Source organism: Amblyomma maculatum, chromosome 1 (genome assembly GCF_055883805.1).
Source record: "Amblyomma maculatum isolate TAMU_Amacu chromosome 1, ASM5588380v1, whole genome shotgun sequence".
NCBI lineage: Eukaryota > Metazoa > Arthropoda > Arachnida > Ixodida > Ixodidae > Amblyomma > Amblyomma maculatum.
Window position 1 is genome coordinate 259,119,263 of NC_139344.1, and position 21,620 is coordinate 259,140,882.

Below are 21,620 nucleotides of genomic sequence, written 5' to 3' on the forward strand. Positions count from 1 at the left end.
GGCTGTACTGACGGACGCCGAAATCGCTGTGGAAGTTTCTGAACATCCCGCAGACGAAGCTCAGGCTGACCCTGCAGACGATGAGAACATTCCGACTTCACAAGAAGCGCTTGCTGCATTGGATTTATTGCGCCGCCACTGCAGTGCTATTGAGAGCAGTGGGTTTGCCCTTGTTGAGTGTTTGCAAACTGTGGAACAGGGCGTAATACGGAACGCGATCACAAAAAGGCAGGCCGCGATAACGCAGTTCTTTGCACATAAATAAATGGGCGTGACCCATGTAGGCACCCTCAGAGTTGCTGTGCCTTCTCTGATTGAATTTCGCTGCTCTTGCGTGTATTTTCTACGAAATTTTATATTACAAATTATGGATAGAGTGAACTATTTTCCGATTTTTTAACTGTTCGTTATAACGAGGTTTCACTGTACTTCCCTGGATTGCTGCTGGCAAATAATGTTTGTTGTTTTGCAATATGGCAAAAAAAAAGTCCCATGCATCACAGCTCCACACTGAAAACATTTGTGTTCTTTCAGATGTCAGCTGACTGGACGCCCCATAAATTCGGACTTTGCAAAATATGTTCGGCAGCTATAGAAAGAAAACCGCCATTTAACATTAGACAGCTCGTATACGTTCGCTACTTTTTCGCAAAACGATTTCGTGAAGAATGTCGCTAGTGTCGAATATTGCATGAGAACGCAGTGCGATTAGTTCTTTTTCATTCAATATCTTCACAAGCAAAGAAAGCCATTAAACCTCGTCCCCCCCCCCCCCCCCCCCCCCTCCTTGTCTCACTACTGAGCTCATCCCTGACATGGACAGATAAAAAAAATTGAAATATATTTCAATTCTGGAGAGGTGAAAGACTTTGCTGCAAAAACTGCGCATTGCAGAAAGCACTGCTCGAATATGCGTCCACGAAGGAGCTTGACATTGCGTTTGGGTATAAGGCAGACCTCTGCTATGTGACTTCGCAGGCAGCAGTATCTGCTATATATTGATTTTCACGAAATAGAACCACGGTGTGAAGGCAACGGGTGCTACATATCCGAGGAGGATCAGCGCGCACGGAATCACGTCGTTGACCTGTCGCGTTTCGCCGGCAAATTCACATGGTTGGGGGTTTTGGCCAGTAACATATAGAATATGGGATCTGCTATAGGGTTGATTACACGTTAACTAGGTACGTCAGCTGCTAAACGTTAAGACAGAGGATGTAAACAGAAGTGCGCATGGTTCACTGGGAACTGTGAAGGTCCATCAGAGCGCAGTGTTTATTGGGCATCAGTCCTATAATAAAAAAAAAAAATAACATTAAGCTTCTTCGTGTACGTGTAATGACATCGCAGACATTTTTTATACCCGGAAGCAATATCAATATGTTTTGCACTTTCATGGACGCGTATTTGAGTAGCGTATCAAGGAATGCCCCGGAGCAACAACGAGGGTTTTGCCATTTATAGCTACGCTGTTACCACCGTTAGCAAGAAGTTTTGGCAGTGCAGTATCGCTTCACGAAGTAAAATTGGAATGTAGGCAGCGTAGACAAGTCAATCGTCTATTATTCCGTCATTTTTTGCTTTGAATGCGAACAAATACACGGAAATCACAGCACAAAGCAGACTCGGCTAACGCGACGGCCGCAGCCGACGCACTCAATCCTTGAACATGCCATCGCGTAGCGCGGTTCGCTAAAGGTCCGATCGATGGCAGCAATTTTGCATAAGGTCTATAGGAGCCGAGGTTAGGTGACTGTGTCCAAAATTCAGTTTTGAGGAATCAGCGAAAAGTGTTTTCAACTCGATAAAATCAGTTATGACTGGTTTTTGGCATGAATGCACCGTTACCCTTTGAGGTAATTGTCCCTGCGACTCGACAAGGTTTGTGATTCCGCATGCCGTTCGTGACACCGTTTCGCGATCGTCACTGCCGTCGTGCCATTAACTTTTCAGGGTGCTTGATCTGTCGTGCCCACAAAAACTGAACAGAATGCCGTGTTAGCGGCGCGCCTTTTATTTCTACCTTTCTTCGTTTTTTAGGCCAGTATTACGCTCGAACCTAAATTTTCAGTGTTTCACGCCGTGGTCGTGAAACTACGCGGCCTAACTACGCGACCTTTTCAAAATGCCGCCAGGCCGCAAGCAGTTGACGCCAAGTGTTCGCTCACGGATGCCAATCGTGACATGGGAATAGACTGAATCACCATCTGGATGCCGGTGGAGCGTGTAATTCTTGACCTGCGGCCAGTCAAAACTCATCGCAATTTGACCTCAATTTAAAGGGCCAAGCGTTCAGATTCACTACTTTGGAACACTGTAACATGTGAAATAGGTAGTATTTTTCAACCGAAATTTGCAGATAATTGCAGAAACGTTTCAGGACCACGAAAATGAAGAAATAAAAATTAGATTTTTAGAAGATTTTCTGCCGCAAAGCGCAGTGTCTTCCTTTAACGTATACTCGATTCATATATGCTCCGAGTTTAGCATGCGTGACTGCATTGAACATCTCTACAGCGAAACTGATGGGACATGCGAAAAATTTAATTGGGGTGAAACTTGCCCAAAAGCACTTTCAGATTTGACTGCACGCTTCACAGCTATTATTTATTTCCGAAAAAAGTCTGTGATTTTCGTTTGCCTCTGTCCTTCAGATATCAGCGCCGTGCTGCGCTGCTTACACTCTGTCAGCAGCTGCACCGCTACGTCGTTGTCATGGGCCCAATGAAATTGCCACAAACGTCAAATGTGTAAGATGCGGGGCGAATGTATTGTGCGTCACTCTCATGTCGGACAACGGGTCGTTATGGTGAAATGGGCCAATGCTGCGTTGTTGCTGGCCTCGTCGCACCTGCAATTGCGTGATCTATAATAGATTTGGATTGGCTGTGGCTCCGGCTTGTCACAAGGTGGCCAGCCAAGTAATCATCACCACCTAATAATCGTGCCCTTTTATTAGTTTGATACTGCGCTGCAGTGGGCGTATGTTATTGGTGAAAATAAGCGGCGGGGATGTCGGAGAAGTTACAGACAGTTGGCATTACGCCTAATAATTCATAAAGTAAATTTCCAAGCTCAGCTCGCTCGGCGAAAATTTCGTTCAAGTGAAAACAAGCCTGAAAAATGGTCCGTTGTGGCGAGAACTTTGTTGCATTGACTTCTGTGGCTAACTGACGAGGAATTAGAAATATTTCTTTGAAGCGGTGTTTGTTGTAGTGGGGTTAAAGGTTACGGCGCAAGCGGGACGCAAAAATCAGCATTTTTAGAACCGAAACTGGAAAAACAGGCACCATTACCGTTTGCCGGAAGTGACGCTTGTTTGAGACAGGAAACGTGTGCGTCGTCTGCTGGGGCGGCTGTTGCATAGCGCTGACAGCGGTTGCGCGTGATGCTTTTTGCTTTTATACGACTATAATATGTAAACGAACACGCGATGCCGCCTGTGAACACCTACATTCGGGTAAAATACCTGTGGTCTATGTACGACAGGTTTGAAAGCATTTCACAGTGGCCAAAGTGCTCGCACTACACGTGTCACGCTGCTATATTCGCCTTAAAGTATTTAATTGGAGCTTATGCGGAGTTCGGATCACATTTAATGAATCAAGCATAATCCAGTATAACCCAAGAGCAAATAGCCGATTGCTTCAAGTCATTTCTACTGACGGACACGGGTATTGCATGGCAAATCCGAGCAGGGGTAAAAAACGCGAGGTGATTCAGTGACAGTACAGTGCGTCCAGACCGATTACATAAGAAGAATAGATGCCTTTTGTAAAGTGAACGAAGAAAGCAGGAAAGTTTTACGTCTTTCAAAATCAGAATCTCCTCTTTATTCCATGAGCACGAAATGACGCTGGTGCCGTTGATGGGAAGGTATCGTACTTCGGAGCATCATGCTGCTGTATAGAAATAACGTAGTTTAGTAGGTACGGTACACAAAAAGGTGTCATATGTGAAGCGTGTTTATTAACACACTTACCTAGGACCACTTGAAGCCCATGTACTCAACCGATGGGAATGTTTTCCTTATTAGTGTTAGGACACAGCTGGGCCTAGCCGACCATACGCCCACCACGCAAACTGTCGGTACGCAGTGTACCTGTATCGACTGAGAAATAATGCAGAATATAGTTAAAATTACATTGTGTGCATTTGGAAATAATCACTGAAATAGATTACGCATTCACTTCAATGACGTCGTGAAAGCGCGGGTGGTAATGTTGTAGTTTCTTGTACTCGACCTCGAGAATGAATGGCGTGAGGCAGTATGTCACGAATTCGGTGTTTTCAGTGACGCCAGTCTTGCCATTCATTATCTTTAACAGGACCTGCTGATCTTCGCGGCAACACACACATTCCACGCAGGTTGGCATTACTATGCATCTGGCGCAGCTGCACCTGCGATAAGAGCGTGCACATGCATTTCCAACGAAGCAGTCCAACACACACGTGCATGAATACGTACCATGCCGTGCTCATAATCCTGTCTAAATTAGGGGGGCTTGGAGCCGAAGGCGGGTACTGTGAACTGCTGTTGCGCTCGGCAGAATCGCTTCTCGGCTTGAACTGATATGGAACGACCCCATATCTGGTCTCTTCATCCGAATACACTTCGCCAGATTCGCGATCGGAACTAATATCCTACATGTTTGCTTGTACAATGAAGCATATGTCACGTATTTCGTAGGTTATCATTGTTATGTACCCCAAAAGCCAAAAGGCAAAACATGCGTTTCAGTTTCGTTTTCGCTGATAAAACTAATTGCCTAGCTTTGTCATGGCAAAAGTAATATCTAGTGCCATGAATCTTCGTCAAACAAGTCAAGATTTTTTCTCATCATTCGCGGAACGAACGCCCGACAAGGCACTAAACACGGCTGGCCGGTGGGCAGATGAACTGATCTAAATTTTTCTTTGTATAAGCTACTATGCTTTATTAAAAAAAAAAAAAAAATCAGTGACCCTGAAACAGTAGCTATCCAAACAAGATGAACAATATGTAATATTGAAAAATAAAATCTGTCATAGGGTACAATAGCAGATGCGCCAATGTAGAGAAGTGCAACATCAGGTGCTAGTGAGAAACTAGAGATGCCATTTTCCAGAACGTGGAGACAACTACAGATAACAGCTTTTATTAGAACAAACAATGGACACACAAAACGTATAAATCGGTAGAAAAAACAATTGAGTTTGTACAGCTAACAAAAGTGGTATAGCAGTAAGACCAACATAATGAAATGTTAACGAAACTACAAGCTCAGATAGGTGCTGGAAATCGAGGGGTCGAGATGCACTGTGACACTAAAGTGACCAGGAATGTGTCAGTAAACAATTTCTTTTTATTATTTTTTTCCATGTGTCACTTGACGATACATCACTAAACGTGCCATGGCCATTGTGTCCATTCCATGGACAGTGGCAGAAAAGCTATTCCTTGTAAAGAACTATACGTTTTAGCGAGGTTTCTGTCAAGCACCAAACGTCAGTGCTTTCGCGCGCCGCAGCCACATATACAGCTACAGTGTCCTATCCATATAGCACTAAAGCGTCTTTTTTGAAGTAAGTTCATACAACTTACCATCACATGTCGACACTGCAGGGTTACTGCAAACATCGAGACAGATATCTGGGTTGCTTTCAGGCGCTGCAATGATTTCCGAAGACGAGCCCACACTCGCAGTAGCAGACGCCGCTAAGGCGTTATTCACGATCTACAAAAATTAATACAAAACGATAAAGGCTGCTGTGGTGCAACACTGTAATATCAACTGTGAAGAAGCATAATCACCTCCATATGACGGCGCTTCTCGAAGGCTGGCCGAAGGTTCTCGCTGCGCTTGCAGTGTGCGAAAACTGAAGGCAACGCACCGGGCTTCAAAAGTCGTTTCAGCCGATTGCACGGCAAACTTGCGGCGATGTCGGCGTCATGCACAAAGTCCTCAGCTTTGAAGTGCGCCGAACAAAGAACGCTTGTCTTGCTCGGCTCCCATCGGTCTCGCTTCAACGCCAAGACCCATAACTTGCGCAGCTTATCGCTCTTCGGAAACCGATGAAGGCTGATTCCCGGAACCGAGTGCGTGTTGAAGCAACCAACAGCGACACATTTTGTTGGCATGGCGCCAAAAATTCAGATATTGACGCCACAGTAGCCAAGTCAGCATTCGCAGCGAGACTACCGAGACGCAGCAGCGCAAAAGCAAATAGCGCGCTAAGATTGCAAAGCGAAAGGGCTGCTCGCGCACGGGTAGCGGCAGTGGTAGCGGAGCCGCGGCGCGGCGGAGCGTCTCAAATGTACGCAATTTCCGGTTTGATGGTTAGTTGCTTAGCACGCCGTTAGAGGGCTGCGTCGTCTGCTACCAAACCTTTTAACCGCGTGTAACTATAAGACCAAACGCTTTACAGCCTTAAAAACGCAGATTAGTAATGTTGGTTACATCGCCGATGCATTGGGAGCATAGTTAACCGGCGAGGATTTTCGGTCAAGTAGGCCTTTAACCCCCTTGCCAAGCCGTCCCCAAACCGTTTTGGACGACTATAGCTCGTTCTCGCTGAATAGGTTCTTCCCTTCAGCGTTTCGGACGAGCAGCGCTCGTTTGTGGCTTAGATGGCATTTTGCTCGACAGATGGCAGCACTGACCTGATAATTTGGTTTTTTTCTACCACATAAACGTCTTTTTCGTATGGCAACATGGGTTTTAAAAATGGCATCCGGCGAGGCGACGCGTGCATTGCTGGCCCGTCTTCTCGGAAACGATGCTTTTCTTCGTCGTCATCTTCTTCGAACGATGGTGATTCAGACACTGAAGTGTACATTGTTTCAGGGAGCGAGGACGACAGTGATGACTTTGTGCTGAGCAGTTCTTCCGTATTGTGAGAAATAATAAAGTTCAATATGCTAATTTGACTTCGTGTTTGCTTGAAAAACATTTTAAATATCGAATGCAAGCTTTTTATTGCAATAATAACCGAAATTATGAATAAAAAAAATAAGTAGTTTTGTTAAAAACTTCGTAGATATAACAAAACGGTGAAGGGGTTCAACTGTATTGTATATGCTGAAGGCAAGCTTTGAAGCGGGTCGCTCCGCTTCGCGGTCAACTCGTCTGTGTTACTGGGTTTTTCGGTTTGCTCATTGGTCATAAATGGTGTAGGCAGCGTTCTTTGGCCTCATCTCACCTACAGCAACAATCATGAGCGTTAAATTGCCTTTATTGTTTATTTGGTAATAATTTTGCTTCTGCCAAGCTTAAAGAAAGCTTGTGTGGTGAGAAAATGGTTGCGGTTCACAAACCAGTTGACGCTACTGGGCTGACATTACTAGGGGGCCTACATATTGCAACGGTGCCTGGCTTACAGTGGTGCCAGCCTTTGAAGGGGCACTTGCCGCCGCCCACTAGAGAACAGATGTTGCCAACGGTGCTAAGGTGCTATTTTGGTCCCCAACTGAACGGACCCGGTCGGGCACTCTGCATGCAGGAGAGAATTGGCGCTAGGATATGCAGTGGCCCATATTTTTTTTCACTGCTCACTGCGTGAAATGTTTGTTGCGCACTGCGGTGAATGTTAAGTGATAGCTTATACTGTTCGTCCGGTGGAAAAGCTGTCTGCGTAGTAGTAGTAGTAGTCGTCTGCACCGCGTATTGGAAATAATGAGGGGCTGCTTTTAAAATCATATCATGGTAAATTTTGGTTCTGATGATAGATGATTGATTAGTGGCGATAGGCGATGATAGGTTAAGAAACTGTGATTAAGTAATTATTTAAAGAAATAAAAAAATGGAAAAAGCGGGTTCAAAGGTGTCAAAACGCTCAGAATGGATACCCAGTGTACGCTGAAGAAAAGTATTAATGTATCAAAAAGAAAAAATGAAAAATTAAATGAGTGTAGTACATTGCCTGTGTATGAGATACACTGTCACGTCATACCCTTAACTGTGGAGCTATCCAAAGCAACATACTATGAGGCGTGGAGAATATACAGTATTAAACATTATTATTAAACAAAGAATATACACAACCAAACCAAGTACGGGCGGCCCTGACGCCCGAATATGCAAGCGACATTCTTATGAAAGGAAGGTGTGGGGAAGCGAAATACTGCCGGGAAGAAGGGACACGGCCATTGTCCACCGATGGCGACTGGCCTGTCTGGCTGCGATAATTGCTCTATATAAGTGATCTCGTGATATATGACATTGTAGCTTGTTAATTTGTTAATAATTATAACTGTTTGTTAACTAAGACTGACAATTAGTGTATTGAAATTGTAGCTGACATAAGCTATCCTGTAATATATGACGACGTAGCCTAAAGTTATTGTTAATAACAATCAACAAATTAACAGCTATTAACTAGGGCCAGTAATTAGTGTACTGAAATTGTACTTGACATAAGCTATCTCGTGATGCGACTTGACTGTGTAGGCTAAAGTTGAAGTGTTAATCACAATTAACTAATTACAGGGGTGGAAATGCTGCTTCATTCTGCTCCAAACTACTTTCCCTGCACCATCCTCCTCCAAAACGCAGTATTGCTTCAAAAATTCTCCAAACTGTCGACTTCTATGTTCTGCAATCAAATTTAGCCGAACCCTAGTTTTTGCCCCACAGTAGGCCATTTTGTGACTTGCAAAATGTGATCAGGTGCGAATCGATCAAATGACTGTGAGAAGCACAGCGAGGTGTTGGCATACTGCGAGTTGCATGTACACGCTATGGGGTCACCGCAGTTGAAACAATAGCAGCACACCTGTGGCAGAGTTTTAATGCATCTCGAACGTGGCCTAATACATATAAAATTTTCATGAACTAGAAAAGCATAGAGTGTAACAAACATTTGCACACCAGTAAATTTAAAACAAGCCACAAGAGATTGAAAAGAAATAATTGTGAAAAGATGTCCTGTACATTTGACATAGCACCTTCTCCTAGCCTTTTGGATCACCGGTGGTGAGAGAAGTGGAAGCTGAGAGCAAAGCAGGCACTGGGGGCTACCTCGATCCGTTAGGAAACTCGTCCGGCAGCAAAGAGCTACATGAGCTGCACTAATGGTTCTTTTGTGAAAAACAAGCATGTCAAGCTTATGTTAGATAAAAGCGTACTTGAAGCATTATTGGGGTGATGCCATGAAGGTGCCAATCACTAGAAATGTTCTCAAGAGTAGTGGAAAGCCATTCAGGGCCTATTGCCAACTTGTTGAAATTAAAGAAGCCCCTGCATCGCTCAAGTGAAAACATGATCCTCTGGTGGAAGTCCATGAAGTAAAGAACCTGAAGGAGGAAAAGGCTACCGTTAAGTGCAGTCTACCCTCCTTGATGGCACTACTGCCCAGGGCCCAGAAACTTATCAGCACATGCATAGGATCAGAAAGGATATAAGATAGGGAGCGAAAATGTGTGTGGCTCATTGATGTGACCTGCAGACTACTGGTGTAGTGGTGGGGCTTGAATGCTTCAAAGTGGTAGACACCACGTTTTAGTCTACCAAGTCAAAATAGTAAAAAGCTTTTAGTCAAACTGTGTTCAGGTATGAAGCGTAGAAGCAAGAATTCTGTTTGCTGCTGGTCTGCTCCAAATTGTTGCTCGGGGCAGTTGTGTTATCTTGAGCATCTGTACATGTTTTTGTCTTGTTTTGTCAGAGGTGTGCGCATAGTTAGCAAAGCATTGAACGTTGGATAAAACTGAACCAACTTGGATATCTTTGTATGTCAGGAAAAGAAAATTGCAGTTATTAAAAGCATTTGACCTTAGAAACATAATTCGTATGCTCCAAAATTTCGTTTTATTGCTCTAAAGCTGCTCCAAAATGCTCTAGCCTGCTTCCACTCCTGTATTTAATGGCTAGTAACAAATACTGGAAATCAGTGTATTAGAATCATACTCTGTATAAGCTATCCTGTGATATATGACTTGATGTTGTAGCCTAATGTCTAATTCTTAATCACAATTAACTAATTACCAGTTAATAATTGAAACAGGCAATTAGTGTAGTGCAATCATACTCGGTATAAGCTATTCAAATATATATGGCGATGTTATAGCATGCTGTTTGATTTTTATTCGCAGTTAACTCATTAACATCAATTAATTAAGGCCTGCAAATAGTCAAGTGCAGTTATACTGACATAAGCTATCCTAGGATATATGACGATGTTGAAGCATAAAGTTCATTTTTATTCACAATTAGCTAACCAAATTATACTCAGCATAAGCTTTCCATTCATACAACAACTGGGGCACTGTACAGCTACACATCTGCGGACACTTTCTGTACATACATTCTGTGCACGGTGCTTATCTGGCAAGTAATAGTAGGCATTAAATAATGCATCAGCGACCGTTACTTCGTACTAAGAAATGTCATTTTGGTTTAATTACAATACTGTGATTCTCTCCCCCCTCCCAAAGAAAAGAAAAAAAGAAAACATAACGTTTCTAACAGGTAATACGGCCAAATTTTCTGTTTTCCTCACCCTGGCTCTACATATACAAAGCGTGCCAAGCTGGGGACCAAATTTGCGGTCCACTATGCTTGACGGCTGTTGGCCAATATGGACAACCCTGGCATGAGACGTCGCCATCCTAAGCCGGCCGCTGGGCACAACATATAGCTCTCGACACTACCACCCTGCTTCATTTGCATACAATGAACTGAAATTGTGGATTTGACACTGTGTTACGTTACTCAAAAGCCTATTCTAAAATTAATGTTTTAGAATAGGATACGGCTCAGAGGAGCATGCTTAACGATCTCTCATGATTGGCTGCACAGGGCTCCTAGCTTCCACAGCGCTGCAGGCGATTAGATAAAGCATAAATCTCAGTTTTTTTATAACAAGCTTTGATTGTACACGTGTGTCATCCTTTGCTGTGCTCAGTAAATACACTCTGTTGATATGTTTGAAACAAACATAGTTACGAGTACGATGACATACCTTTGCCAATGGTGGTTTTAGTGTCACAGTGCTAACCACTCCTGCAGGGAGCACAGGCACAGCTGAGTTTTTTCATAAGCGGATCACACTAGCTGAACCACGGCCGGTCTCGAGGGAGAGAGCGCTTCTCTTCTCTTACGGCCTCTCCAATGGGGTCTGTTTCCACCGCCCGCCGCGCCTCGGTGGGGTCGCCACCGCCCCACTGCTGCTCCTCCGCTACAGCCGTTCACACGCAAGGGAAACGTGCACTCGCTTTTAGCTTCGCCTGCGTCAGTTGCAACCGGCAGGTCCTGACATTTCGCCCCTTATGGTTTGTACAAAGTCCATAATCAACATCGAACATTTATCGTGTACGAGGAATAAAATACAGCCAACAATCCGCTCACGCGCGCGCTCCTTCGTCAGTGCGGCCGTGCACGGTCGAATGAAGCTTCGGGCACACTTCAACATTTTTTACCCCTAAGTTTTGTACAAAAATAAATTTGCCAGGCTATGTAATGTGCCTTTGAATGTTTTAAGCAGGTGTAGCGCGACTTGACGTGAGTGCATGGTGAACTGTTGGGTGGAGACTCTGTCAACCGCTACCGTTTTCGTTTAGATCAGAAGAGGCGCAGGCAAAAATTCATGGCGCGTCTCAGATTCAGAGTAAAGAACAAAAATTTATTCATATACTAAAAATTTCACTTGTCTAGTGGAGTGGGCTGTTCTAGCTTCGTTCAAAGCATATCAGTCGGTGAAAGACCGAAGATGTATATGTAGTCTCGCGACTACTTTTAATCAAGGAAATGGGCATAAACAGTTAAGCAGAATTGAAAAGAGCGGCAAACAATAAAAATATTGTCCTTCAAAGTGACACATATATATTCATCAATTCATCAAAATGCGACCTGCGTCTAGAAAATTCAGTCTCAAAATCTTGCTGCACGGCTTGTGCACATGAGTTGGCCTCTCGGTCTTCTCTGTCACTTTCCTGGTATAATTAATTGAGAAGAAGAATTCTGAGAAATATTTCAAATATCAAAGAAGCGGACCTAATAACATAGCTGTTGTCAATTCCTTTCGGGCAACTAAGTGTTGAATTCTGAAATGCTGAATGAATCAGGATCTTAAGTACTTCGAGAACATTTGTGTGTATAGTAGGTGCACGGCAGCTTTTTCGAAAAAATAAAAAAAAAAAGAAGCTTGTCCAATAGGGCAACAAGCTCTGGTTTCGGATAATGTGGTCCACTAGAATATTGTCCTCGTAGAGGAGCGTACTACACATGGGTCTGCTTCTTTCGCTAGTTTCAAGAAGAATAGCGCAAGCGTCACACCCGAAGTTGATTAACTAAACGATATATCCAGCAGCGTAAGGTAAACCGGAATATGTGACAGTGGGAAATGGGATGGTAGAAGATGCCATCACTTCCTTCAATGCCTTGATTTTGCTCTCAGGTGAAACGTTCGTCTTGGCAATGTAGCCATGTGCCGCTAGCTGTTACGGCCCTCGTATCTAGCATATGTCATTCCCTTCCGCGCATTAACCTTACTTTCCCGAATAGAGCCTCAATGGGTCGCTATATAGGGCTTGAAATGAGTTTTCAGTGAGAGTATCCTTCTTTAATGCTTTAGAAGTTTCTTGCATACTATAGCAGGTGAACTCATTTGTATGTCACTGCATCGAGTATCACCTTCATCATTTATTGGCCTTTTTTTACCACTTCGAACACAAGTGGTGTCATGAATATCAAACCATTTTTTATTGATTTCATAACAAGCTTAATATCATGTAAAATTTCATTAAAACAATGTTTATAATACCACACATTGGCTAATATATGAATTGTAATAACATTTAAAACTCAACCCTACAACGTTTACTTTGACAGTTATACTAATAATTTATATCATGAAAGCATTTTGCAATGTACAATACATTTTTATGAAATTATTTTCATCTTCGGTGTTACATGAATGGTTTCACATCTAGCGCTAAAGACGGTTTTGCTGTAGCAGACGAGTTGCGGTCATGTTAGCCTTGAAGAAGCTTCGATGTGATCACTTCTCATTCAGTTTTTTTTTTTTTTTTTTTTTTTTTTTTTTTTTTTCCTATTCTTGTACACGCTTGGGAAAAATTCGGATTAAAATGGACAAAAGTAGCTACCATGCTGCAATGTATGCCATGTCTGTCGAACGTTTGCTGAACGACAGTGTTTTTTATATCCGTTCACATGTCTAGTACGTTGACGACATGCCGCTGCAGCATCTACCTTCTGTGTTCTTTCATTTCGGGGCTGCACTCGCCACGAAACTCGCGAGCGACAGCGCGAAACCAGGCAAAAGCCACCCGCCGCCGCAGAAGCAGACGCGGAGCGAACAGTGAGCAGGTTGCGCCCCTTGCGGTGGCGGAGAGCGCAACTCAAGGAGAAAAGTTCCCATTGTTCCCGTGGCAATTGAGAAGGCCGTAAGAAAGAGCGCGCGCTCTCCCCCGAGATCGGCCGTGGCTGAACACAAATTGCGCCGTGCTATATGGCGTAATGTAGAATGGCAAACAGGCGGCTGGGAGGAAGTTCAACATGAGTAGAAAAAATGATCTCAGACTAGCGGAAAGCCGACATTCTGCTCTGGTAGATGACTGCCTACCATCTCCAGCAAAAAAAGAAACAGCAACAGCATTAAGGATAGTCTATGCATGGTGGCTATCGCAAGTGTTGTTTTTTCATCATCTCTGACAGAATCGTCAGCATGGTTATCGCCGAATGGCTAGAACAGATGCATCAGTGCGGCTCACATATGTGTTCTCTCTCATTTTTAATCACTGGTTAGGGCTTGCCACTTATTGAGTGGAAAGTGTGGTATTCATATTGCTAATGGCCCCTCATGAGGGTACTGCTGGTGAAGTGTCAGCTCAAATCAGAGTGCAATGTTTCTGTTCATGGCAGAGTTTATAAAGAGTCGAAAACAATGTTAGGGCTCGATGTGTGAGACAGTTTGATAACTTATGCAGCATCTCCTTGTGCGCTTGCCTGTTGCACCTTTGTTGTATTTTTGGACAACAGATTATTTTGTTCAAGAACAGATAGGTACTTTGAACATGCAACCATACATCAACGGAAACTTTTTGTTTTATCTTATAGCTTCAAAAGATGGAAGAGAGAGTTCAACACTGCAAAATGGGGCTGATAATGGAGCTCACCTGGTGCAAGAGTCAAATGGAACACCTGGTGCTTCTACGCCTACCACTTATTCCTTTGACCAGTCGCTCTTCAAGACACCCCGCATTCCACCAGAAATGTTTGTATCACCTTTATCTGCATCAGATTCTGCCAAAGAGTACAATGGTGCTGGTAGCATTCAAGGGGCTGATGATCTTGGAAACAGTCGGAACAGCTCTACATCATCTACACCCTTGATTGATGAGCCAAGGATTCGAGCCTTGCGTTCAAGGAGCTCTTTTGCAGGCATGGCTAACAGGTCTCTTAAACAAGAGCAGCCTGCGTCCCGCGACAGACAAAGTCGTAGCCCACTGAAGAGGAGATCTCAATCTCTTCATACCCCTGCAAAGGAGAAATCCTCTAAACTGAGGCGGTCTGGCAGCTACGGACCTGCTCGATGCTCATCTTTGGTATGCCACAGTGATGCCAATGTACAGTCTGGTCCTTCAAGTTTGTGTTCTGCAGAAGACAGCAGGGACCACATTGAAGCTTTTGCGCACCCAGGCTTGTCTGCTCAATCTTTTGCTGCCAGTACACCTGTGACAAGAACTAGAACTGCAAGAAATGGCCGCTTGCAGAGTGACAGGTCTCTGAAAAGCATTTCTTTTTCGCACCAGGAAAATAGCTGTGGTTTTGTAACCCCAGGGTCACAAAACTGTTACCCAAATGGTCATGCTACAACGGATGAATCATTCCTTGATTCGCCTGGTGTTTCAAAGAGAGCACTCAGAAGCTCTCAAGCAAGTTTGGGCACATCAGAAGACACTTTAGGCTATGAGGGCTTGTTCAAAACTCCGAACCATACAGATTCTGTCGGTGACGAGTGTGGGTCTTCCACGACAGATGTGTCTAATTCTTCGCTTGACAACAAGCATACTCATAAGTGGCTTTCACACATTGGCAATGAAAACTCCCCACAAGGTGAGACAAAAAGTGTTACAGCAATCCCTGTAAGCCGCCGTTCAAGACATTCCTTGGAGAAAAGTACTAATGGCACCCAGACACCTTCCGACCAGTATACTAGAAGTGATAGAGCTAAGTCATCTCTTGGTCAGAACGCTCAGTATACCACCAGCTCTAGTGCAGTGGCCACTGCTGCTGAAACTACTGATAAACTTAAAGATTCTTGCTATGAAGGCCATTCTGATATGAGCACTCTGAAAGGCGGTGTGTTTAGTAGGAAGACAGGTTCCAAGCATACCACTTCGATGGGCAGTACGGTGAGCTTCAAGGAATCTCCGGGCAACAAATCGGGCCTTAGAGAAATTTCTGTTAGGGCTGCAAGAAGCAGCGTCACTAACAGAGAAGTAGCTTCACCAACTTGCAGTGAAGATGTATCACAGGATAACCTCAGTGTCGCAGCAGATGACTCGAAGAGAGCTACTAGAAGTACCAGATTCAGCCGGGCATCAAATCAGAGCAGAAATGCTGAGAGTCCAGAGCAAGAAGGTGCTGCTGCTCCTGAAAAAGGGAACGAGGAAGAAAGTCTACTAGGGCAGGCTGTGCGAGACACGTTGCATTCTGAGCAGGAGTCACTGGAGCACATGGTCGTCGTGGCAGAATCTCCTAGGGCGACTGTTGGTAAGCGATCAGCTCGCACATCGGCCTATAAGAAAGTGCGCACAGAGGCTCCAGAAAAGGAGGCAGTGGGCATGGAGAGCCCAGGCTCTGCGAAGGTTCAGCAAACTACAAAGCGTTCAAGCCAAGTTTTGGAAAACATAATAGATGAGCCGGAGAAGATCACTTTGCCCTCCAGAAGTGGAAGATACAGCCATACTCCAACTTCAAAGAAAGTGAAAGAAGAGGTGTCTGATCTGGAGACAGCAGGCACACCAAGCTCTTTGGAATCCTCAAAGCCAAGAAATTCAAGTGAAGAGATGGAGCAGATGGCAGTAAGCAAGTCACCTGCACATGTTGCATTGGACAGTGTGGATGTTGCTGCAGCAGATGAAAAGGCTTCACAAGCAAAGCAAACCTCTATTTCACAGAAGGAAGTAGAACAAAAAACATTTGGAACTCCAAGGTCTTTGAAGGCTTTGGCAGCTAGACGGGTACAGAGATCAAGTGATGTGAATGAAGAGGAAGCTGTAGGCACATCGCATTCTAGAAGTATATCACTGCAGAACAGGGGTGTTGCACATGAGAAGTCCTTTGAGCGCTCAAGGCGCAGTAGGTCCAGCTGCACACCAACTTCCAGGAGTGTGGACATTGGTGCTCGTTACCTAGTTGAAATGGATGCACAAAATCCCATGAGAAGCTCAGAGACTGAGCAAGTCCCTATGTTAAGGAAGAACAAAACTCCATCATCAGAAATGCTGAACACACCGAAGTTCTCAAAAGCTTTAGAAGGTAAGGAGACACCTTCTTTAATCAAAGAGGCGACAGGGGAGGACACAGTGGGCACATCACCAGCTAAGCGTACGCCTGTAATGGGCACTGGTTCTGTGACAAATGAGTCTTTCAGGAAAAGTGCAAGATCAAGAAACACACCAGTTGAAAAGTTTAATGAAAATGTCTTTGAGCATGACAAAGAAGGCACGCCTCACCCTTTGGAAGCTGCAAGGGCTAGTCAAAGCATGTCAGGAACAGCGAAAACCGCAACTCCACATCGGGAAGTGGTGGGCATACCAAAGTTTCTGAAAGCCTCGGGAGCTAAGCGATCATCAACATCCAAGAAGGTAGTAGAAGAGCAAGACGTCCCTAAGCAGACAACAAGGGCCTCACAGTCTAAGCGCGTTTCGTTTGATGATACTAGTGCTGTATCTGAGGGGTTGGTCAGGTCCAGAAGATCTAGCTTCTCATCAGCTTCAAGGAATGGTAATATGGAGACCTCTGGGCTAGAGGAAGTCTGCTCTCAGGATCCCATGCAAGATTCTGAAGTATCGAAAAAGAGCAAAGAAGCATTAGTGCAGGAAATGTTGGAGACACCAAAGTCCTTGAAGACTTCAGGACGTAAACAAACCTCAGCTTCAAGCACGATCAGAGCAGATGAAGAGGCCACAGAGCAGGGTGTGATGGGCACACCACCAGTTGAATGCTCACCTTTAATGAGCAACCGTCCTGTGGGGATTGAAAGAGTTGGGAGACGAAGTACAAGGTCTAGCCACACACCAGCCATGGAAAATTCAAATTGCGAAGCTCAAGAGGCTGAGACAGTAGGCTTCACAGTAAACTCTCTGGAAGCTAGCAGCCCAAGGAAAGCTGTTTCAAAGACAGTGAGTAGTGGAACTCCACAGCAGGAGGTGGCAGACTCGCCAAAGTCTCTGAACATCTCAGCAGCCAAGCGGTCGTCACCGTCCAAGAAGGTAATGGAGGAGCAAGAGGACCCTAAGCAAACACGGGCCTCACACTCTAAGCGCGTGTCGTTTGATGATACATGTGGTGTATCTGAAGGGTTGGTCAGGCCCAGAAGGTCTAGCTCCTCATCAGCTTCAAGGAATGTGAAAGTAGAGACTTCTGGGCTAGAGGCAGTCTGCTCTCAGGGTTCGATGCAAGATTCTGGAGTATTGAAGGAGAGCAAAGAAGGCTTAGTGCAGGAAACGAGCACACCTGAGCCCTTGAAAATTTCAGGAAATAAGCTAACCCGATCTTCCGCCAAGTTCAGTGCAGAGGAAGATCCCACAGAGCAGGGTGTGATGGGCACACCATCAGTTGAATGCTCACCTTTAATGAGCAACCGTCATGTGGGGATTGAAGGAGTTGGGAGACGAAGTACAAGGTCTAGCCGCGCACCAGCCATGGAAAATTCAAATTGCGAGGCTCAAGAGGCTGAGACAGTAAGCTTCACACTAAACTCTCCGGAAGCTAGCAGCCCAAGGAAAGCTGTTTCAAAGACTATGAATAGTGTAACTCCACAGCAGGAGGTGGCAGACTCGCCAAAGTATCTGAACACCTCAACAGCCAAGCGGTCGTCGCCATCCAAGAAGGTAATGGAGGAGCAAGAGGTCTCTAAGCAAACACAGGCCTCACAGTCTAAGCTCGTGTCGTTTGATGATACATGTGGTGTATCAGGAAATAAACAAACCCCAGCTTCTGGCAAGTTCACTGCAGGTAAAGATGCCACAGTGCAAGGATACTCGCCTTTAGTGAGCAACAGTCCTGTGGTGGCTGAATCCGTCAGGACGCGAAGTACAAGGTCAAGCCACACACCAGCCGTGGAAAATTCAAATGACAAAGTGCGAGACAATGAGACGGTAAGCCTCACACCAAGCTCCTTGAAAGCTACCAATTCAAGGAAAGCTGTTTCAAGGAGGTTGAAAAATGGAACTCCACAGCAGGAGGTAGCTGACACAGCAAAGTCTCTCAGTGCCTCGGCAGCTAAGCGAGCATTAGTTACAAAGAACATGGAAGAGGAACTTGGGCAAAAAACAGATGCTTCACAGTCAGAGCCGGCATCATCAAATGACACTTGTGTTGCAAATGAGGAGTCGGTCAAGGCTCTTGTGCTGGATGAAGCCCATTTACAAGAAACCACGGGAAGGTCAGGTGCTAAGCGGCAAGCAGTTTCGAGGAAGAAAAAGAAGGCTCCAGAGGGGAAACAAGTACAGGTTCCCAACAAGGAGAATGCAGTTGAAGCAGCTTTGGAGCAAGACACAGTGGGCACGCCCTCAAAAGCCAAATTGTCACCATCGTCAGAAATGGCGACTGCTGCAGAGGAAATTTCAGAAATATCTAAATATGTGGCTTTAGACAGCACAGACGTCACTATGCCAGCATCTGGTAGAGTTAGAAGGGCTGCCAGACCCAAGTGTGAAGAAAATTTGAAAACTGCCGATATGAAGACAGCAGGGCAAGAAGCAGAATGTGCAGAGAGCCCTTTGAAAGCTTCAGGGGCTGTACAAACATTAAGGGAGCTTGGAGAGGCATCAACTGGAGGAAAGCTGGAGGCAGCAAATACCAAGAAGTCCAGAAAAGTTTTGCAGGCTAAGGCAGCACAGTCTTTGAAAAAGGCAAATGATGAGGAAGAGGTCCCTGAGTTAGCCAGTGAGCGTGCTTTAGTGGAAGAACCTGCCAGACCCACAAGAGGTTGCCGTACTCGGGGCTCAAGGAAGGACACTGTAGAGGCCCCAGAAAAGAAAGCAGCTGACCTCACACCAAGTGAAAAAGTAACCAGAGCCAAGCGTGCTCGGGGCTCAGGGAAAGTTGGCAAGGAAATTGATGAAGCACACCCAAATGTTGCTGGCAGTAGCCCGGTAATGGTGACTGCTTCTCAAGGGAAGCATGTGACAGTGTTGCCGGTTGAAAATTCTCCAACTAAGGGTGTTGTGGTCACAAGAAAAATTCGAGGCAAGCGCAAGATTGATTTGAAAGAAGAGACAGAAAAGCATAGCACTGCTCAAGATGTTGTCGTTGCGAAGAGGGGGCGCCGCCAGCGGCAGGTTGCTTCGACTGAGGATGTACCGCAACACATTGAGGCAGAGGATTCTAACTACTCAGAGCAAACAACTAATTCAAAGAGCACCAAACCACGCCGTGCAGCTGCTTCAGCAAAGAAAGCGCAACAGGGTAAAGCAGTGGCTGGTGATGTCAAGGCTTCCCCAAATATTGACAAAGCTACTGTGGAACTAGCAAGTGTCACAACCTTGGAACCAAAAAGAGGCAGGCGAAAGGCAGCTGTTGTGAAAGTAGACATAGCCCAGACAGCAGCTGAGGAGACTCCTAGGAAAACACGGGGAAGACGTGCCAAAGCCCTTGAGGCTGTGCCTGGTAAGTGGGATATTGAAGATTTTTTTTTTTTTTTTTTTTTTCAGTACTTGTCTGGTAGCACCAGTCTTTGCAGTGCAATTTTTATCTGTGCAGACCATTAGGTAGATGTTGCCATTGCTTTTACCTTTTTAATTGTGCCATTCATGTTATCATGTGGGATATATGCCATTGAAGTTTATACCAGACAATTCTTCTAATCTGCACCCCTTTATTATGACAAGATGATGTTGATGACCATGTGGGTGTCACTTTCACTGAGCTTGTATTGGGCTCGTTAGATGCAACCTAATGAGGTAGTGATCGCAATTATGCGCCTGGTCAGCCCAAATTTCTTATCCTTATTGACCCTTTTATTTACTTTATGCGGTATGTTCGTGCGCTTTCGTTCTAAAGTATCAAAGCGAATGTCCAAAATTTGCTAATGATCCTGCTTCCCAGAACTCGCAGTCAAGAATTGTATCATTTGTAAACAGTACTGACTAGTGGTGTCTTCGATTTGGCTTGCACTGGCTGCACTAGTTCTGAAAAGTGCTGCAGTGGTGCCAAGCGGTCACGTGAGCTTGCAGTGCCAGTTCCGACACAGGCATACGACGGTAGCTGCCAAAACGAGTATTCATATGTAGGACTCTGCAACCTATAGCAGACGTCAACATGCGCGCAGTACATGGCAATTAATCGCTTGCCTTAACTCGATCACTATGGCCCATTTCAAAGCTGCCATAGACCTACCGCACTCTGAAAGTGACGGCAACTATATGGCAACAGTGACGTTGACTGCAACAAGTTCACGTGCGTACAGCTGCCCCAGCGTTATTTATTGGTCCGCAAATATGCCATTCATGTGCCTGGGAAACAGAGAAGGCTGTAAGTAGTTACCACGAGTATTAGTTTAAATCTGACTGCTTAACGAAACGTTTGACTGATTCAGTGGTAATAAATCTAGGGTTCCAATCTTCAATCCAAAAGCACTGCTGCTGAAAAGTCGCACATGTGTGCCTTATTACGCAGTGTATATATACATTGACTCACAAGCGTCTGTGTACACCGTAGATGACAAGTTTGACAGTTCATAGCATGTCGTTGCAAAGCCAAGATGTAGCCAAGAGTTGACTGTGAATGCAGGGAACGTCCTAACATGGAATGTGAACACGCGCCTCTGCACTGGCTCTTTTCAGTCTCCATGATGCACAGCATGCATGGAAACTGATAGCAGCAGGGTGGACATAGTTGTGGCACACGAGCACTCCACCATGTGAGCACTTTCATCCAGCTGGTAACCTGGGACAAAAACCTCTGAATAGACCACACAACTGATGGGACTGCATCGGCACTAGCATTGACACACAGAGACTGAGCAACCAAGTGCTTTCGAAGCAGTTATTAGTTATTAAACCCCGCGCCTGGATACGTGGTATCAGCAGATCACGTGGAGTTACGTGAATGACCTTGGTAGTTGCAGTGCAGGGAGAGGAGCTTGCGCTCTAAAACAACCACGTGCCACTGGTGGGATCCGAACTGACAACCTCCATATTTCACGTCCAGTGCTCTACCAGCTGTCTATGGTGACACCTGTTCAGTCTTGGGTATACGTGTTGCATGTATCCTGCCCTTGAGATTGTTTGCCAGTGCCATGCTTTTCCAAAGCAGCGGACGTGAAACTCATATGCATATTTACCTAGCTTGCATCCATGTACTTCCAATACGCTGGCTGTTCACAGTCTGTGCAGTGAAGCATCCTCAAAACATGACTGGGCCGTTTGTAAACAGGCACCAGCTGTTGCA

General features: G+C 45.1%; 1 protein-coding gene across 4 annotated transcripts in view; it reads left to right on the forward strand.

The window, feature by feature from the left end:
• The window catches only part of LOC146206333 (uncharacterized), a 58,362-nt gene that overhangs the window by 30,381 nt on the left and 6,361 nt on the right, over positions 1 to 21,620 (forward strand). For all 4 annotated transcript variants that reach the window (XM_084590999.1, XM_084590998.1, XM_084591000.1 and 1 more), the window contains one exon: positions 14,055 to 19,838. In XM_084590999.1, the coding sequence (XP_084447125.1) occupies positions 14,055 to 19,838 (5,784 nt within the window). The remainder of the gene's footprint in view (positions 1 to 14,054; positions 19,839 to 21,620) is intronic.